We start from the raw sequence: 17,427 nt of genomic DNA on the forward strand, positions 1-17,427 counted from the left end.
CCTTGCTAAACAATCCTCACAGTCAGCACCACCTTGCTAAACCCAACCTCATAGTCAGCACCACCTTGCTAAACCCAACCTCAATAGTCAGCACCACCTGCTAAACCCAACCTCAATAGCCAGCACCACCTTGCTAAAACCCAACCTCAATAGTCAGCACCACCTTGCTAAACCCAACCTCAATAGTCAGCACCACCTTGCTAAACCCAACCTCAATAGCCAGCACCACCTTGCTAAACCCAACCTCAATAGTCAGCACCACCTTGCTAAACCCAACCTCAACAGTCAGCACCATCTTGCTAAACCCAACCTCAATAGTCAGCACCACCTTGCTAAACCCAACCTCAATACTGTAGTCAGCACCACCTTGCTAAACCCAACCTCAATAGTCAGCACCACCTTGCTAAACCCAACCTCAATAGTCAGCACCACTTCAAGCAGCAATGATTTTTATTCTTCTACTGGATATGGGCTTAGCTGGCAAGGCAAGGACTTATTGCCCATTCCTAATTGCCCTTGAGAAGGTGGTGGTGAGCTGGCTTCTTAAACAGCATGTGGTGTAGGTAGACCCACAGTGCTGTCAGGGAGGGAGTACCAGAAATTTGACCCCAAGACAGTGAAGGAACGGACGATATTATCCCAAATTAGGAATCATGCACCGAGTTTACTTGACCCATGCCCTAAAATAATAGGTTTTGAGCAAGACAACTGAAGGAGTCGTTTGTTAAGAGTAACAGGGAGAGCTATTGAAGGTAGTGCAGTTAATGTGTGAATTGATTTTTAAAGGTCTTTGACACGTGGCACGTAACAGACCTGTCATCAAAATGAAAGCCTATTAAAGGGAGTGTGGCAATATGGTACCAAATTCAGCAAGGAACCAAAAGCAGTCCCTTATGGCTGCTTTTCCAATTGAGGGATAAAGACTGGTGTTCTCCCGGTGTCAGTACTAAAACCATTGCTATATTGGATATATTATTGAGCAGGTCTTGGATATACAGTGCATGTGTTAAAGTTTGAAGGTGTTACGAAATTTGGAAATATACTATGAGGAGAAAAGTAAGAGACTTCAGGAGGTCATAGACAAATTGGTAAAACGGGAGATGTAAGTTATTGCGCAGAAATGGAAAGTGATACATTTTGGTGGAAAGAATGAGGAGAGGAAATTCTGAAATATCGAGTTCAATTTTAAAGAGTGAGACAGGAGGGGTGTACACATTCTTGAAGGTGGAGCAGAAGATGAGAAAACTGTTAAAAGACATACTGGATCCATGACAAGGTTGGCAGTATGTGTGTGTGGACAGTTCTTGACTCTCCTAATGTCCTCTGTCCCATTAACATTTTCCTGGCCCTCATCCTTTCGTTTCCACTATGGATGTCCAATCCATCTACACCACCAGCCCCAACAAGATGGTCTCTTCCTGGAACAGAGGCTAGCCAGTCCCCTTCCACCTCCACCCCTCCTCTGTCTGGATGAACTGGTCCTCATGTCGAACAATGTCTCTTGTAACTCCAATCACTTCCTCTAAAATAAAAGGTTGTTGCTATGGATAGGTGCGTGGTTTCTAGCTAAACTGCCTTTCCTGGGATTATGTGGACCATTCTTTGATCCAACTGACTCAGGCCCCTCCCTCACCTCTTTTTTTCAACATATTGATGATTGCAGCAGTGTCATTTCCTCCTCTCATCCCAAACAACATTCATTGACATTTCCAACCACCTCTTGTCTTCACATGGTCCATCTCAGAATCTTCCCTTCCCTTCCTTGACTTCTCTATCTCCATTTCTGGAAATCGGTTTTCACAAATATTCACTCTGAGCGCACTGACTCCCAAAGCCGCCTTATCTCCACTTTCTCACATCCTACACTCTAAAAGGACTCCATTCCATTCTTACAATTTCTCCACAACCTCTGGACAATGCAATCTTCCATATTAGCACTTCTGATGTGTCTTCTTTCCTCAAACGAGGATACCACTCACCTCCCGTCCCATCAATCATGTCACACACTCCTACTCTCATCCCTCCCCCTCTCTCCCAGAGCCATGGCAGGTTTTCTTATGGCTTCACCTTCCACCCCACCAGCTTCTGTATTCAATGGATCATCCATTTCTATCACCTGCAGCATGATGCCACCACCAACCACATCCCCCCCCCCCCCATTTCACTATTCGTCCCTCCATCATATCCTGTCCCACTCCTTAGTCAACCCCAATACCCCCTCCCTTTTCTATGGCACGTTTACATGCTGGCACATGGGATGTAGCACTTGGCCCTTTGCCTCCTCCCTCTCACCAGCCTAGGCCTCTGCACAGTTTCCAAATGAAAAAGGTGATTGACTTGTACTTCTTTCAGTTGAGCATTCTGTATTCATGGTGTGGTCTTCTCTACATTGGGGTTGTCCATTTTGTGAAACACGCCCTTTCTGTCATTAAACATGACCCCCGAGTTCCAATGACCTTTCATTTTAATTCTTGACTTTGCTCCCACTCTGACCTTTCTGCCCATGGCCTGCTGCAATACTCAAATGAAGAAGATCAAAGAAGATCACCTCACCTTTTGATTGGCCATTTACAACCTTCCGGACTCGACGTTGAGTTCAACAATTTAGATCATGATCTCTGGCTCCATTTTGCTTACTTTATCTTTGTAGGGATTCCCCCCCGTTTTTTTTTTGCTTACATGCACCATCTAAACATGACGCTGCCATTCACACCTCCTCTAGACGCATCTTTTATTTCTTTACTTCTCCGATAACCGCTCTCTTATGGGCGGCACGGTAGTTAGCACTGTTGCTTCACATCGATCCGGGTTCGATTCCTGGCTTGGGTCACTGTGTAGAGTCTGCATGTTCTCCCCGTGTCTGCGTGCATTTCCTCCGGGTGCTCCGGTTTCCTCCCACAAATCCCGAAAGACGTGCTTGTTAGGTGAATTGGACATTCTGAATTCTCCGTGTACCCAAACAGGCGCCGGAGTGTGGCGACTAGGGGATTTCACAATAACTTCATTGCAGTGTTAATGTAAGACTACTTGTGACACCAATAAAGATCATTATTCACCTTGAACCATTTCTGTCATTTAATTTCTTCTTATCTTCATCTGATCATACTTTCCAGTTTGTTCTTTTTTTCCATCCTCCCCCTTCCATTTCCTGAATCTATGACATGTCTAACTATTCTCAGGCCTGATGAAATGTCACTGACCTTGAATGTTAACTCTGTGTCTCTCTCCATAGTTGCTGCCAGACTAGCTGAGTATTTCCAACATCTGTTTTTAATTCAGGTTTCCAGAACCTGTGGTATTTTTCCTTTATATTGGATCATTGGGGGAGGCAGTGGTGTGGTGGTATATTACTGGACTAGTAATCCAGAGACCCAGGGGACCCGGGTACAAATCCCGCCATGGCAGATAGTGAAATGTGAACTCAATAAAACAATCTGGAATTAAAAGCCCAGAAGGTGACCATGAAGCCATTGTCAATTATCAAAATTGCCCATCTGGTTCACTAATGTCCTTTAGGGAAGGAAATCTGCCGTCCTTACCCGGTCTGACCGACATGTGACTCCAGACCCACAGCAATGGGGTTGACTCTTAAATGCCCTCAGGGATGGGCAATAAATGCCGTCCGAGACAGCGACGCTTACGCCCCGTGAACAAATAAAAAAATGAAAGCAAGCCCTCAGCAGGAATATTGTGTTGATTTTTGGGCGTCACCCTTTCAGTAGAATGTCGAGGTTTTGATGTGGGTGCAGAAGAGATTCACTAAAATAATTTCAGGGGTGAAGAATTACTGTTATATGGGGAGACTAGAGAATCTGGGATTGTTCTTAGAACTGAAAGGCATTTAAAATCATGAAGGCTTTAGATAGAGTAAATAAAGAGCAGGCTGGGTGGCACGGTGGCGCAGTGCTTAGCACTGCTGCCTCACGGAGCCGAGGACCTGGGTTCGAATCCCAGCCTCAGGTCATTGTCTGTGTGAAGTTTGCACATTCTACATGAAATGAAAATCGCTTTATTGTCACGAGTAGGCTTCAGTGAAGTTACTGTGAAAAGCCCCTAGTCGCCACATTCCGGCGCCTGTCCGGGGAGGCTGGTACGGGAATCGAACCCGTGCTGCTGGCCTGCCTTGGTCTGCTTTAAAAGTCAGCGATTTAGCTGAGTGAGCTAAACCAGCCCCTCATTAATTGGGAAAAAAATTAAAGAGTAGATTTCCAACTCTCGATAACGAGGGGGCAAAATTTAAGGCGATTGACAAAAAAAAAAGCCCAAGGGTCAGATGAGGTAACAATTTTTACACGGCAAATTGATGTGGTCTGGAATGCACTGCCCAGCTTGAAGGAGTGATGCAGACACGGTAGCAGGGTGGTTAGCACGGTGGCTTCACAGCGCCAGGGTCCCAAATTCAATTCCCACTTGGGTCACTGTCTGTGCGGAGTCTGCACATCCTCCCCGTGTGTGCGTGGGTTTCCTCCGGGTACTCCGGTTTCCTCCCACAGTCCAAAGATGTGCAGGTTAGGTGCATTGGCCATGATAAATTCCCCTTGGGTTCGATGGGGCTGCTGGGTTGTGGGGATATGGTGGTGGTGTGGGCTTAAGTAGGGTGCAGACTCGATGGGCCGAATGGCCTCTTTCTGCTCTATGATTCTATGAAATGTAATTTTTTAAAGGACATTGGATAAATACTTGAATGGAACAGATTTAAAGGCAATGGGAAATAATAGGAATGTGGGATATTAACTGGATTGTTCTACCAAATACCAGGTACGATGGCTGATTGGCCCCTGTCTATGTTTTATTGTTCTATGATTCGATTAAAATACAGCCTCAATATCTGGACTTCACTGGGATAAGGGAGATATCGGCATCAGCAAACCTTCAGCAATCTATCAATTCACACCTCACATACACGCCGTTCTTGTTTCCTAAGTGTGGCCATTAACCATTCCCACCTCGATTCACAGCTACAATTTTGTGGAGCGAGCTGCCCAACTCTTCCCCAATATATAAAGAAGCACAGCTGCCTCTGCAACAATAGCCTTCAGCACCAATTCCTGTTCGGTGCACTGACCTTTAAGAACATTTCTTGGTTGTTCCTGCTGCCTGAGGTTTTGTGATTTAACAGGAATGCCTTCAGCTTGTAGTTAACTCTCTCAAACCCTAAAGTGGCCTGTGGCAGCAGAGTGGGTGTGGGGGATGGGAGGAGGAGGAGGGGTGGGCTGGGCTGGGGAGGAAGGAGGAGGGGGGGGGAGGAGGAGGGGGGGGAGGAGGAGGAGGGGGGGGGAGAGGAGGGGGGGAGGAGGAGGAGGGGGAGGGGGAGGAGGAGGAGGGGAGGGGGAGGGGGGAGGAGGAGGGGAGGGGGGAGTGAGGAGGAGGAGGAGTGAGGAGGAGGGGGGAGGGGGAGGAGGAGGGAGGAGGGGGGAGGGGGAGGAGGGGGAGGAGGGGGGGAGGGGGGGAGGGGGGGAGGAGGGGGAGGGGGGAGGGGATGGGGAGGGGAGGGGGGATGGGGGAGGAGGAGGAGGAGGATGGGGAGGAGGGGGGAGGGAGGTAGGGGGGATGGAGGAGGGGAGGGGGGAATGGGAGGAGGGGGGAGGGGGAGGAGGAGGAGGAGGAGGAGGAGGAGGAGGGGGGGGAGGGGGGGAGGGGGGAGGAGGGAGGGGGGGGTGGGGGGAGGAGGAGGAGGGGGTGGGATGGGGGAGGGGGGATGGGAGGGGGAGGAGGAGGAGGAGGGGGGTTGGGATGGGGAGGAGGAGGAGGAGGGGGAGGGGAGAGGGAGGAGCGGGGGAGGGGAAGGGAGGGGGATGGGGAGGGAGGAGGGGGAGGGGGAGGAGGGGGGAGGGGGAGGGGGGTTGGGGGGGAGAAGGAGATGGGGAGGAGGAGGAGGAGGAGGGGGTGGCTCTATGCAGATGTAGAAGTTATAACACGGATCGTAATTTGGATCTATGTCTGCTGAACAGATAATATATAAAAGGGATCATTTATATTGTTAACACAATTATGGTTTCAGACATTATCCAAAATGCTGGTGCAAATTGCAAAGGCTGCAACTCTTCTTTGTAATAACATTGTCTCACATAGAACAATGAAAATAAAAGCGGTAAATGTGTGCCGCATGATATTTTTCTTTGTTCCTCCATCCTCCTCTCTCAGACGGGCAATTCCAGAGGTGCTAATAAGTCTGTTGGTGTGTCGAATAAGCGGTCATTCTTACCAGACAGGACGTTAACAGGTTTCATGGGATTGGAGTGGGTTTATATTTAAACCCCCTCCTGCTCAAATGCCTCTGACACACGTAGGAGTCAGTGAATAGCTATCATGTTTGGGAGGCCGGGCTAATTCCCTTGCCACTGACCCCAGCAGCATTCAGATGTAAAGCAGCCTGGAATTAAGCCGCGACAATTCCTGATCAGGGTAGTTGAGTCCCAACGCTCAGCAGTGTATGATCTGCATCCTCTTTATGTGATTCACTGGTATTGTAATTTTATGCAATATTGTTAAATCACCCATAGCATTCCTCACAGGGAGTGACACTAGTTCGAATCTTGAGGTGAAATTAGTTTCTGTTGTAAATGTGGATATCAGAGTTTGTGGTGATAAAAGTTGACAGGAAGTAACAGGTGTAACATTTAAAAATATTTATGATGCCAAAGTGAACAAGCAACAGATCTTGAAATTTGGACTACAAAAAAGAAAATCGGATTGTTGGAGTAGAGGGGTTTCTCTACATGTCCTTCAACACTAATACTGGCAGGAGGTTCAGAATTACAGCACAGCAGTCAGCAAATTCAGTTTCCATTATAATCTAGAACTTTATAGGGGAGATTAGCCCCCACCCCAACACAAACACACACACACATACATAAACACATACACATACATTCACACACACATACACACACATATACACACACACATACACATACATAAACACATACACACACATACACACACACATACACATACATACACACACACATACATAAACACACATACACACACACATACATAAACACATACACATACATTCACACACACATACACACACATACACACACACATACACACACACATACACACACACATACACATACATTCACACACACACACATACACACACACATACACACACATACACACACACATACACACACACATACACACACACATACACATACATTCACACACACATACACACACATACACACACACATACACACACATACACACACACATACACACACACATACACACACACATACACATACATTCACACACACATACACACACATACACACACACATACATAAACACATACACATACATTCACACACACACACACACATACACACACATACACACACACATACATAAACACATACACATACATTCACACACACACACACACATACACACACATAAACACATACACACACATACACACACACATACACATACATACACACACACATACACACACACACACATACACACACATACACACACACATACACACACATAAACACATACACACACATACACACACACATACATACACACACACACATACATAAACACATACACACACATACACACACACATACACACACATACACACACACATACACACCCCACATACACATACATAAACACACATACACACACACATACACAGACGCACACAGACACACAAAATTTTACAATCACAAAATGTGACCGTTATACATGTCTGACTCCATTTTGAAACCAGCGGATATAACGTGATGCGGAGATGCCGGCGTTGGACTGGGGTGAGCACAGTAAGAAGTCTTACAACACCAGGTTAAAGTCCACAGGTTTGATTCAAACACGAGCTTTCGGAGCGCAGCTCCTTCCTCAGGATATAAACGTGACCATCTAGCCGGCTGGATCTCCAGAGTCAGGAAAACAGGCAGCTATAGGAAAGCTGGAGATTCGCTCCCAGCGGAGCTACTGCTTCTTGCAGAGCCAGCTGGAGTGGCAACACTTCCCTTTGGCCCATCAAAACAACGTGAAGCCCCAATCTGCCACGCCAGCCTCAGCATTTTAAAGCAGCCATCCCGACACCTCTGCCTCCCAATCTCCGCAGCTTTCCCTTCTGGGTTTTCCTCCGGGTGCTCCGGTTTCCTCCCACAAGTTCCCGAAAGACGCGCTTGTTAGGTGAATTGGACATTCTGAATTCCCTCTCAGTGTACCCGAACAGGCACGGAATGTGGCGACTAGGGGATTTTCACAGTAACTTCATTGCAGTGTTAATGTAAGCCTACTTGTGACAATAAAGATTATCATTATCAATCCAACCATACTCCCTCACCCGCTGGCTTTCTCACCTGGTAACTGGACATCCAAACCAATCTAACAGGCTGCTGGTGGGAAATGGAATAGGAAAATGATAGGTGGGGTTAACTTTAGATGGACATCTGTATCCTGACTTTTCCAGACATCCTTCCCTCTTGCATCCCAGATCCATCCCCTCGCATAAATATCTGTACCTGTGTTTGCACTAATCGATCTGGATGTTCATCCATGCGAAACACCAACCTTCTGAAATCCCCTGTCGATTCGCTTTCTGTTGGTTTTAAATGATGTCCTCTTGTCGTCGTGTAATTTGAATCAAATATTCCAGATTTACCCTTTCCAGATTGATTGTCAGCTTTTTTATAATTTATCAGATTTTACCACTCAATCGCCTCCATTTTTTTTTTTGCTTTTCTCTTTCGTCCTCATTTCAGTCCTTGGATCTGGATCTGTAAAGACTTAATTACCTGTAAATGCTCGCATTCAAAGCATTGTCTTGCATCTTTGATTTTGTCTCTATATGTGTTTCTGGAACATACATGAAAACTGAAAATGAAATCGCTTTTATTGTCACGAGCAGGCTTCAATGAAGTTACTGTGAAAAGCCCCTAGTCGCCACATTCCGGCGCCTGTCCAGGGAGGCTGGTACGGGAATCGAACCGTGCTGCTGGCCTGCTTGGTCTGCTTTAAAGCCAGCGATTTAGCCCAGTGAGCTAAATCTCATTCACCTGAGGAAGGAGCAGTGCTCCGAAAGCTAGTGATTTGAAACAAACCTGTTGGACTTTAACCTGGTGTTGTAAGACTTCTTACAGTCCTTGGATACTGTGGGTCAGTTTGATATCGCCTTTTCCCTCATTCTCTCAGACACTGGTGTCTTGATCACTAGCAATAAAATGATGGTCTGAGCAGAGTGGTACAATTTAACTACACGTCCCTCAGATGTGTATACCATTCTTGTGGTTCTTTAACTCAGCATTTCATGATTGCTGTTCTGTAGTGGATGAAAATGGTAAATATCTCAAAATCTGTCACTATTATACCAATAACTTTTTAAAAGAGGTGGATTTTCCAAACGACCAACTAAAATATTCCAGAGGATACAAATTTAACTTTTTAAGACTTTCACCTTGTAACAAACAAACTAAGATCGCTGGGTCAAATCCTGGAGCTCACTGCCGAACCTCACTGTGGGTGTACCTGTACCACATGGACTGCAGTGGTTGAAGGAAAGCAGCTCATCACCATCTTTTCAAAAGCAATTAAACGCTGGCCTAGCCAGAGAATCTCACATCCCATGAATGAATACAGCAAATCAACATCGATCAAATATTAATGATATGGGCAAACTTAAAACATAAATTTTGCAACACTGACACAACTAAATATGCCTTACAAGTGCTTTTATGCAACACCACACTTTTGGCAGATAAGTATCTGCTATATAGTATTACACAGAACAGTCCCACTGCCACTTCAAGCTCCCCAGTGGAGGTTCACTTCTCCCTCCCACACTAAATTAAAACCTCCAATGTTCCTCAACAATTGTTGCACTCAGTTGTGTTTTCTCAGTACAGATTATCGCTAGCAAGGCATACCTCAATGACTCCTAATCACTTAACCCTTCCTGGGCCTCACCTGTTCTATTCTCTTTTCTTTTGAATAGAACCAAACTCTCACAAGCATCCTGCTTGATTGTTACCACAAAACAGTTTGCTCTGCTTTCCCACCGTACTAGCTCCTGTGTTTCTTCACCTCACATAACAGATGTCTTTTTTTCTGTGAGACATTATACAAAGGTGTAAAGCTGCCACCCCACTTCAGTGGCTTTCTAGTGAGTTTCGTTCCCCATAGTAACTGGATCACATGGGCATGTCTCCAAACTGAGGTGCTTACCTGGAATTCTGTTTTACTTTGATTAAATGGATATTTCAAAGCTTAACAATCTTGGAAAGTTCAGCTCTGAAGGACACTATGACTTCAATTTCAATCACAGTCATTTCACAAACTACAATTTCTGGTGGTCTAAAGCTGGCACAGGACAAGAGAATAATACAATGGTGCAGCTGGGGGACACTCCTCCAAGGATGGGATTAAGGGTTCGAATGAGGGGGATTTAGCTTTGCAATTACTCCTGACCTGGGACCAGATGGTCCAGCCCACAGCAAGGAGATATCTCATATTGTGACAGAGTAAGAAAAAAATGTCAGTTGTTGGATGTTGAGTACAGGATCCAGATTTTGCGAATGTATGTTCTCTACTTTTTTAACAGTATGTTTATTGAGATTTTACATTTGATAAATAACACAACAAAGCTACAAAATAATACCTCACCATAAGGAAGGGATGGAAAAAATTGAAAAGGCTTAATCTACATAAGTACAGAATGGAACAGGAAAACAACATCTGAACTGGCTCAATATAATCATTGGATGTAAGTAGATGCTCATATGGCCTCACCAGGGCCTGAGGGGGAAACAAACAGGATAAGATAATGAAAACATGGCAAATGGTGATGGACCATCAATTCACTCGAGACACTTCTCGGGATATAAATTGAACCTGGCAAGAGTGAGCTGTTTGTCGTGCACCCGGGAGATCAGGAGGAGGGGATTGGTAGGCTCCCGCTAAAGAGGGACAGTGAGGAGTTTTAGGTACCTGGGGGTTCAGGTGGCTAGGAGCTGGGGGACTCTGCACAAGCTCAATTTACTAGGTTGGTGGAGCAGATGGAGGAGGAATTTAAAAGGTGGGACATGCTTCCAGTTGTCGTTGGCGGGTAGAGTACAGTCCGTTAAAATGACGGTGCTCCCGAGGTTTTTTGTTTTTGTTTCAGTGCCTCCCATTTTCGTTCCGAGGGCCTTTTTTAGGAGGGTGAACAGCTGCATTCTGGGATTTGTTTGGGCGCACGGGACTCCGAGGGCAAGGAGGGTCTTTTGGAGCGGGGCAGGGATAGAGGGGGGCTGGCGCTGCCCAACCTCTCTGGGTACTATTGGGCGGCTAATGTCTCGATGGTACGCAAGTGGGTAATGGATGGGGAGGGGGAAGCATGGAAAAGGATGGAGATGGTGTCCTGCGGAGGCACGAGCCTGAAGGCACTGGTGACGGCTCCGTTGCCGCTCCTTCCAACAAGGTACACCTTACGAGCCCGGTGGTGGCGGCCACCCTCAAAATTTGGGGACAGTGGAGGCGACACAGGGGGGAGGTGGGGGGGGCTCGGTGGAGGCCCCGCTGCGGGGGAACCACCGGTTTGTCCCAGGGAACATGGATGGCGGGTTCCTGGGGTGGCACAGGAAGTTGGGAGACCTGTTTATTGACGGGAGGTTCGTGAGCCTTGGTGAACTGGAGGAGAAGTTTGAGCTCCCCCCGGGGAATATCTTCAGGTACCTTCAGGTCAAGGCGTTTGCTAGGCGGACAGGTGGAGGGGTTCCCTTTGCTTGCCCCTGCGGGGGGTAAGGGATAGGGTGCTTTCGGGGGTGTGGGTCGGGGATGGGAAGGTGTCTGACATCTACCAGGTAATGCAGGAGGTGGGGGAGGCGTCGGTAGAGGAGCTGAAGGCTAAGTGGGAGGTGGAGCTGGGGGAGCAGATTGAGGAGGGGACATGGGCGGATGCCCTGGAGAGCGTGAACTCCTCCTCTTCATGTGTGAGGCTTAGTCTCATCCAGTTCAAGGTGCTGCACCGGGCCCACATGTCCGGATCTAGGATGAGTAGGTTCTTTGGGGGCGAAGGACAGGTGCGTCAGGTGTTCGGGGAGTCCAGCGAACCATGCCCATATGTTCTGGGCATGCCCGGCACTGGAGGAGTTCTGGAAGGGGGTGGCGGGGACGGTGTCGAGGTGGTGGGATCCAGGGTCAAGCCAGGTTGGGGACTCACGATATTTGGGGTTGGGGTGGAGCCGGGAGTGCAGGAGGCGAAAGAGGCTGATGCCTTGGCCTTTGCATCCCTAGTAGCCCGGCGGAGGATCTTGCTGCAGTGGAAAGATGCGAGACCTCCGAGCGTGGAGACCTGGATTAATGACATGGCGGGCTTCATTCAGCTGGAGAGGGTAAATTCGCCCTGAGGGGTCGATACAAGGGTTCTTTAGGAGGGTGGCAGCCTTTCCTCGACTTTCTGGCTCAATGATAAGGTACTAGGTCAGCAGCAGCAGCAACCCAGGGGGGGGGGGGGGGAAGGGGGGGTGTTTAGGGGGTAATGTTTAAGTTAATTTGCTTATTGATAATTATTCTGTTGTTTATTGGGGTGGGGGGGGTGGGGGGTTTGTTATATGCGTTATTACGGGTGCCGGGGGTGTTTATTATGTATTGTTATTATTGTATTGTTTTGTTGATATATATTTTTCAAAAAATTTCAATAAAAATTATTTTTAAAAAAAAATTCGCTCGAGACACGATTGGAAGTAAACTGTGGTTTTAATAGACTTACAACTGAGCCTGCCTGCGACCAGAAGAACTGAGGCAGGCTGGCAAGGCTGCAGCACTTTATACTTCCGGTAGTGGGAGGGGCCATGGGCGGAGCCGAGGGTGGAGCCCTGTACAAGCTCCTCATCTCCCCCTGTAGGGCAGAGCCGCGCAACGGCTCACAGACAGAGCCCACAAGGGACACAATATTATACAGTGTGAATTACATGAAGTACATTCACCACAAATGGCACACATCTTCCCACATCGCACAAACCCACAATCATCAGGAGAAACTTCCCACGCCATGATCGTGTGCGCACAACGATTATCCCCCTCAACTCCACAGCACCAACAACTCATCACAGCCTCTTCTTCCCGGATATCTGCACCCGTGTCGGAGCCAAGACCGGATTTGTGATACCCACCATTATATACCCGAGGGAGTTACTATATACTGCACAACGCAAACTAAACCTCCCCAAAATCAGGCAATTCTGAAGATAGAATAAAAGAGAGGACCAGCAACAGCAACAAGATGTTCAGGCTGTGGTCAGGGCCTCCCAGGTAGAGAACAAGAGCAAGAAGGATAAAGAGAAAAATCTGCCAGAGATATCTCACCAGCTGACAACGTCCACCAGCGAAGGAGAGGACTGGTTCCTCAGCCAACAAGGGGACGACCCATCCTCTCAGGGAAAACAATAGGGTACCTACCAAGGCACAGAACTCGACCCATCCCCAGGTCGCTGTGTACCGAAGAGACAAAGAAACAAAGCACAGTCCTGCCAGGATTCCCCTGGCAACACCTTTGAAGAAAGACAACTTGAAGGGGCAACAGGATAACAGTCAACAGACACGCAAAGAAACTATACCCACTCCAAAAAGCAGCACCGTCGCCGAGGCTCAATCTCTCCATCCCCATTCAGGGCAGCGCACCATAAGAGGAAGATTATTCCAGCCTCGGCCATGGGCGGCTCCAGTCCGAGAAAATAGTGAACCATCAAGACTCCCAACAATTGGGCACCCTTGGAGTGAGGGCCAATTCCCTCCTCCCCGGCATAACCAGGGACCCCCCCCCCCCCCCCCACCCCCCCCCCCCCCCCCCCCCCACCCCCCCCTCCCTGCCCAAAGCCACCAGACCCGATCAGGCAAGAACCAACATCATGCTCTGGACAAAGAGTACAAAAAAAAACACCCAAAGAGCGGACACCCAAACGAGCTCAGGGCGATCGCCATCGCAGGAAGGACATCCAGAGCAACGTCCCTCCTTAACAACCCAACCACCACAAAAGCGCAGACGAGGAACCCGAAAGAGAACGGAAAAACTCAACCTCATGTGTGACACAGAAGCAACCCAGCTCTCCCCAGGATACACACTCAGCTCAGGTCAAAGAAGGTTAAAGTCACAGATTCTTCATTCAGAGAACATTAAAAAAAAGATCCCCCCCCCCCCATCCCCATAAGCGATTCAGGGGTGACAGAACGCACTCCCCTCCCTCAACCACAAGAATCGTAGGCACAATAACTGAGAAGGAGTAAAACTGCACAAATCACATTTCCCATAATTGATTCAAAATGATTTTGCTAGAACAGGATAATCAAGGACACAGTCCATCACGCCCACATTTCGCACTCCCCTACTGGGAAAAAAGACAGCAATTAAAAAGTCAACAACATGTTCAACAGGGAGCAACGTTCAGGATTATAGAAGAACTGCAGGATAAAGACATCCCCATGTCGCACGAGAAGGCAAAGGATAAAGCAGGATCTACGAGCATTGTTCAGGATCACAACGATCGAAGCATGAGACACCATCACTTTTGACATATTTGTGGGTGCGATCGGTGCGAGGTGTGGGAGGTGTAAGACTATGCGCGGTTGCAGCTTGTCAGCCCCGTGCGTGTCCAGCACGGACCCGCCGATTCTCCCACCATTTTCCGCGTGTACCGCGGGTGTTTCAGGCGGCACCGGTGCTAGCCTCTCACCAGTAGCGGAAACGGTGCTGGTGTGCCGCTGATTTTTCCATCATGGAACTCCACGGGTCCTCCATTGGCGTCAGCACTTAGTCTCAGGAACGGAGAATTCAGTCCAACAGCAAACACGTCACATCATGTGATCACCCCCACCCCCAATTCAACAATCAAACATATACAATCTTGTATCAAGAGACCCAGGTAAAGGGCCAATGCTGAGGGCTGGAAAAAGCGAGAGAGGGTAAATCAGGTAATATTGAGTTGACGATATCAGTTTTAAAGCTTAAGTATTGAACGAGGAAGAGTAAACTAAAGTTTGGAGTCAGAGGGAGGAGAATGAAGTAGCAATTGAGGCAATAATCTCAATCTTGACACAATAAAGAGTCTGTGAAGACGAAATTAGCAGATGCATGTTTAGAGGGTCAATGAGTTTATTGTTTATCTGGTTCCGAGGGGAAATGCACTGAAACACGATCTCCCCCAAAACCTTTCCACCTCAAGAAGCGTGAAGTAATTTGCTGCAAATTCACAAATAATCAAACTCGCTAACAGTTCTGCCGTATACAAAATGGGAATTTTTATTTGATTGCACAGCAGTCAAGTACGTCTTGGAGCAGACAATTTCCTAAGAGCAACACTAATGATCTGTTATCCAGTGACCATCAGCAGGGAACCAGAACTCATTGTTAGGTTCCATCAGATGAAATAGATAAGGTAACATTTTAATGTGGGTTTCTCCTGAGGCATTGTGAACGGAAAGTTTTCATGATACGTTTGGTAGAAGTCTGATTTTACAACGGCTCTTTCTCACACAGACATCTTCTATTCTTAAACAGAACACTTGTGAAACATTAAATTGTTGTCTTTATAAACTACTGCTCTTCTTTAACACTGAATTTAATAATCCCGGAGCTCCTAGAGCTGGGATTTATAAACAGTGAGGCCAGTTTAATAGGGTGCCTTCAGACAAGTGTATATATAAAAACATGCTTCAGTAATTAGCAATTGTATTTCTTGACCCACTATGAATTTTGCCTTTCATGATAAGTCTCTGATGGCTTCTGTGGAGGTAGTTACGACATAGTTACATGGTTACTTTCTGATTTCTATCCTCAGGCCTTCAAAGAGGACATTGCTTCAGAATCAATTACTTTCCTGACGATGACGATTATGACCAGGAGGGATCAGAATATCTTTTACGTAAGAAATTTCATCTTCTGTATGTGGGAATGGTCAATCAGATAGTTCAGTGCCAAACCCGAACTCATCCAGAAGAGTGGAACAATCTAGAACATTTGAAAATGTGCTTTGTTTCATCTCAAGCGGAATATTTAGACAATTTGTCCTACCCATCCCCTTACCGTAACGCACAGAGACCCTCCTGTGTTTGTCTTTCTTACTTCAAAGGACTTCTTCAGTAATGATAGAAAACAGGGATTGTTTTTGTGGCCGAACCATGACTCAGCCCACCTTACCTGAAGATTACATTTGACCTTGACTCCCCATGTCCATCGTCCATGTCCAGGGATTGATTAATGGTTTTGAAATAAACCTGAGAGAATAGATATCCCCCCCCCCCCCCCCCCCCCAAATCTCCTCTCCTGATACAACACGGTAGCACAGTGGTTAGCACAGTTGCTTCACAGCTCCAGGGTCCCAGGTTCGATTCCCGGCTTGGGTCACTGTCTGCGCGGAGTCTGCACATTCTCCCCGTGTGTGCGTGGGTTTCCTCCAGGTGCTCCGGTTTCCTCCCACAGTCCAAAGATGTGCAGATTAGGTGGACTGGCCATGCTAAATTGCCCTCAGTGTCCAAAGGTTTGGGGGGGTTACGGGGATAGGGCAGAGGTGTGGGCTTGGATAGGGTGCACTTTCCAAGGGCTGGTGCAGACTCGATGGGTTGAATGGCCTCTTTCTGCACTGTAGATTCTATGATTCAAACTCAATCTAAGTTAATTTTTTTTAAAATTTAGACTACCCAGCGTGGCCCACCCATCTACCCTGCACATCTTTGGGTTGTGGGGGTGAAACCCACGCAGACACGGGGAGAATGTACAAACTCCACACAGACAGTGACCCAGAGCCGGGATCGAACCTGGGACCTCGGCACCGTGAGGCAGCAGTGCTAACCCACTGCGCCACTTGCCGCTCCCAATCTGAGTTAATTTAATAGTCAGCGCCAAACATCTGCTACCATTCCCAATGCTGCATTTTTCCATCTAACCCCAGACAGGGATTGCTGGAGACGAGGTGCCAGAATCCTGTTCTCATCAGTTGACCGGACAGACATGTTCACTTTGCAGTAGGATTACTGAGGCAGCCAAGTCTGATTTCAACCTACAACCTGGGTGCAGGAACATTGAAGCAGGAACACATTCCCATTCCCAGAGATCAGTGATCCAGTCTGGAATTCTGCTGATGTAGACTCAGTGTTACATTGCACGGTGTAATCTTATTAAACCTGGCAGGAATTCAAGGGAAAAGCATTTCTGGTCTTTTCTAGACACACACCTGTCTATATTCAATAAATTGATCATTAATCCCTGAATTCCCAAAAGGAAAGTGATATATTTTGAACGATCGCACTCAGATACAAGACATGAAAAGAGCTGAAAAGGTTGTTTGTTTGTCTCTGCAGGGATTGTACGTGCTTCCAGTTTATTCCCAATCCTGAGTGCCATTCTCCTGCTCCTGGCTGGCCTGTGTGTTGGAGCTGGGAAACTGTACAGCAGCAAACACAACATTATCCTCAGTGCCG

At 47.3% G+C, this 17,427-nt stretch overlaps 1 protein-coding gene across 1 annotated transcript in view; it reads left to right on the top strand.

Annotated features, from left to right (window-relative positions):
* Positions 1-17,427, top strand: part of LOC119953582 (voltage-dependent calcium channel gamma-4 subunit-like) — a 29,370-nt gene that overhangs the window by 8,165 nt on the left and 3,778 nt on the right. Inside the window, exons 2-3 of the mRNA XM_038777976.1 lie at positions 15,789-15,872; positions 17,308-17,427. The exon at positions 17,308-17,427 is cut by the window's right edge and continues 3 nt beyond it. Coding sequence (XP_038633904.1) covers positions 15,789-15,872; positions 17,308-17,427 — 204 coding nt within the window. The remainder of the gene's footprint in view (positions 1-15,788; positions 15,873-17,307) is intronic.

This window comes from Scyliorhinus canicula, chromosome 18 (assembly GCF_902713615.1).
Source record: "Scyliorhinus canicula chromosome 18, sScyCan1.1, whole genome shotgun sequence".
NCBI lineage: Eukaryota > Metazoa > Chordata > Chondrichthyes > Carcharhiniformes > Scyliorhinidae > Scyliorhinus > Scyliorhinus canicula.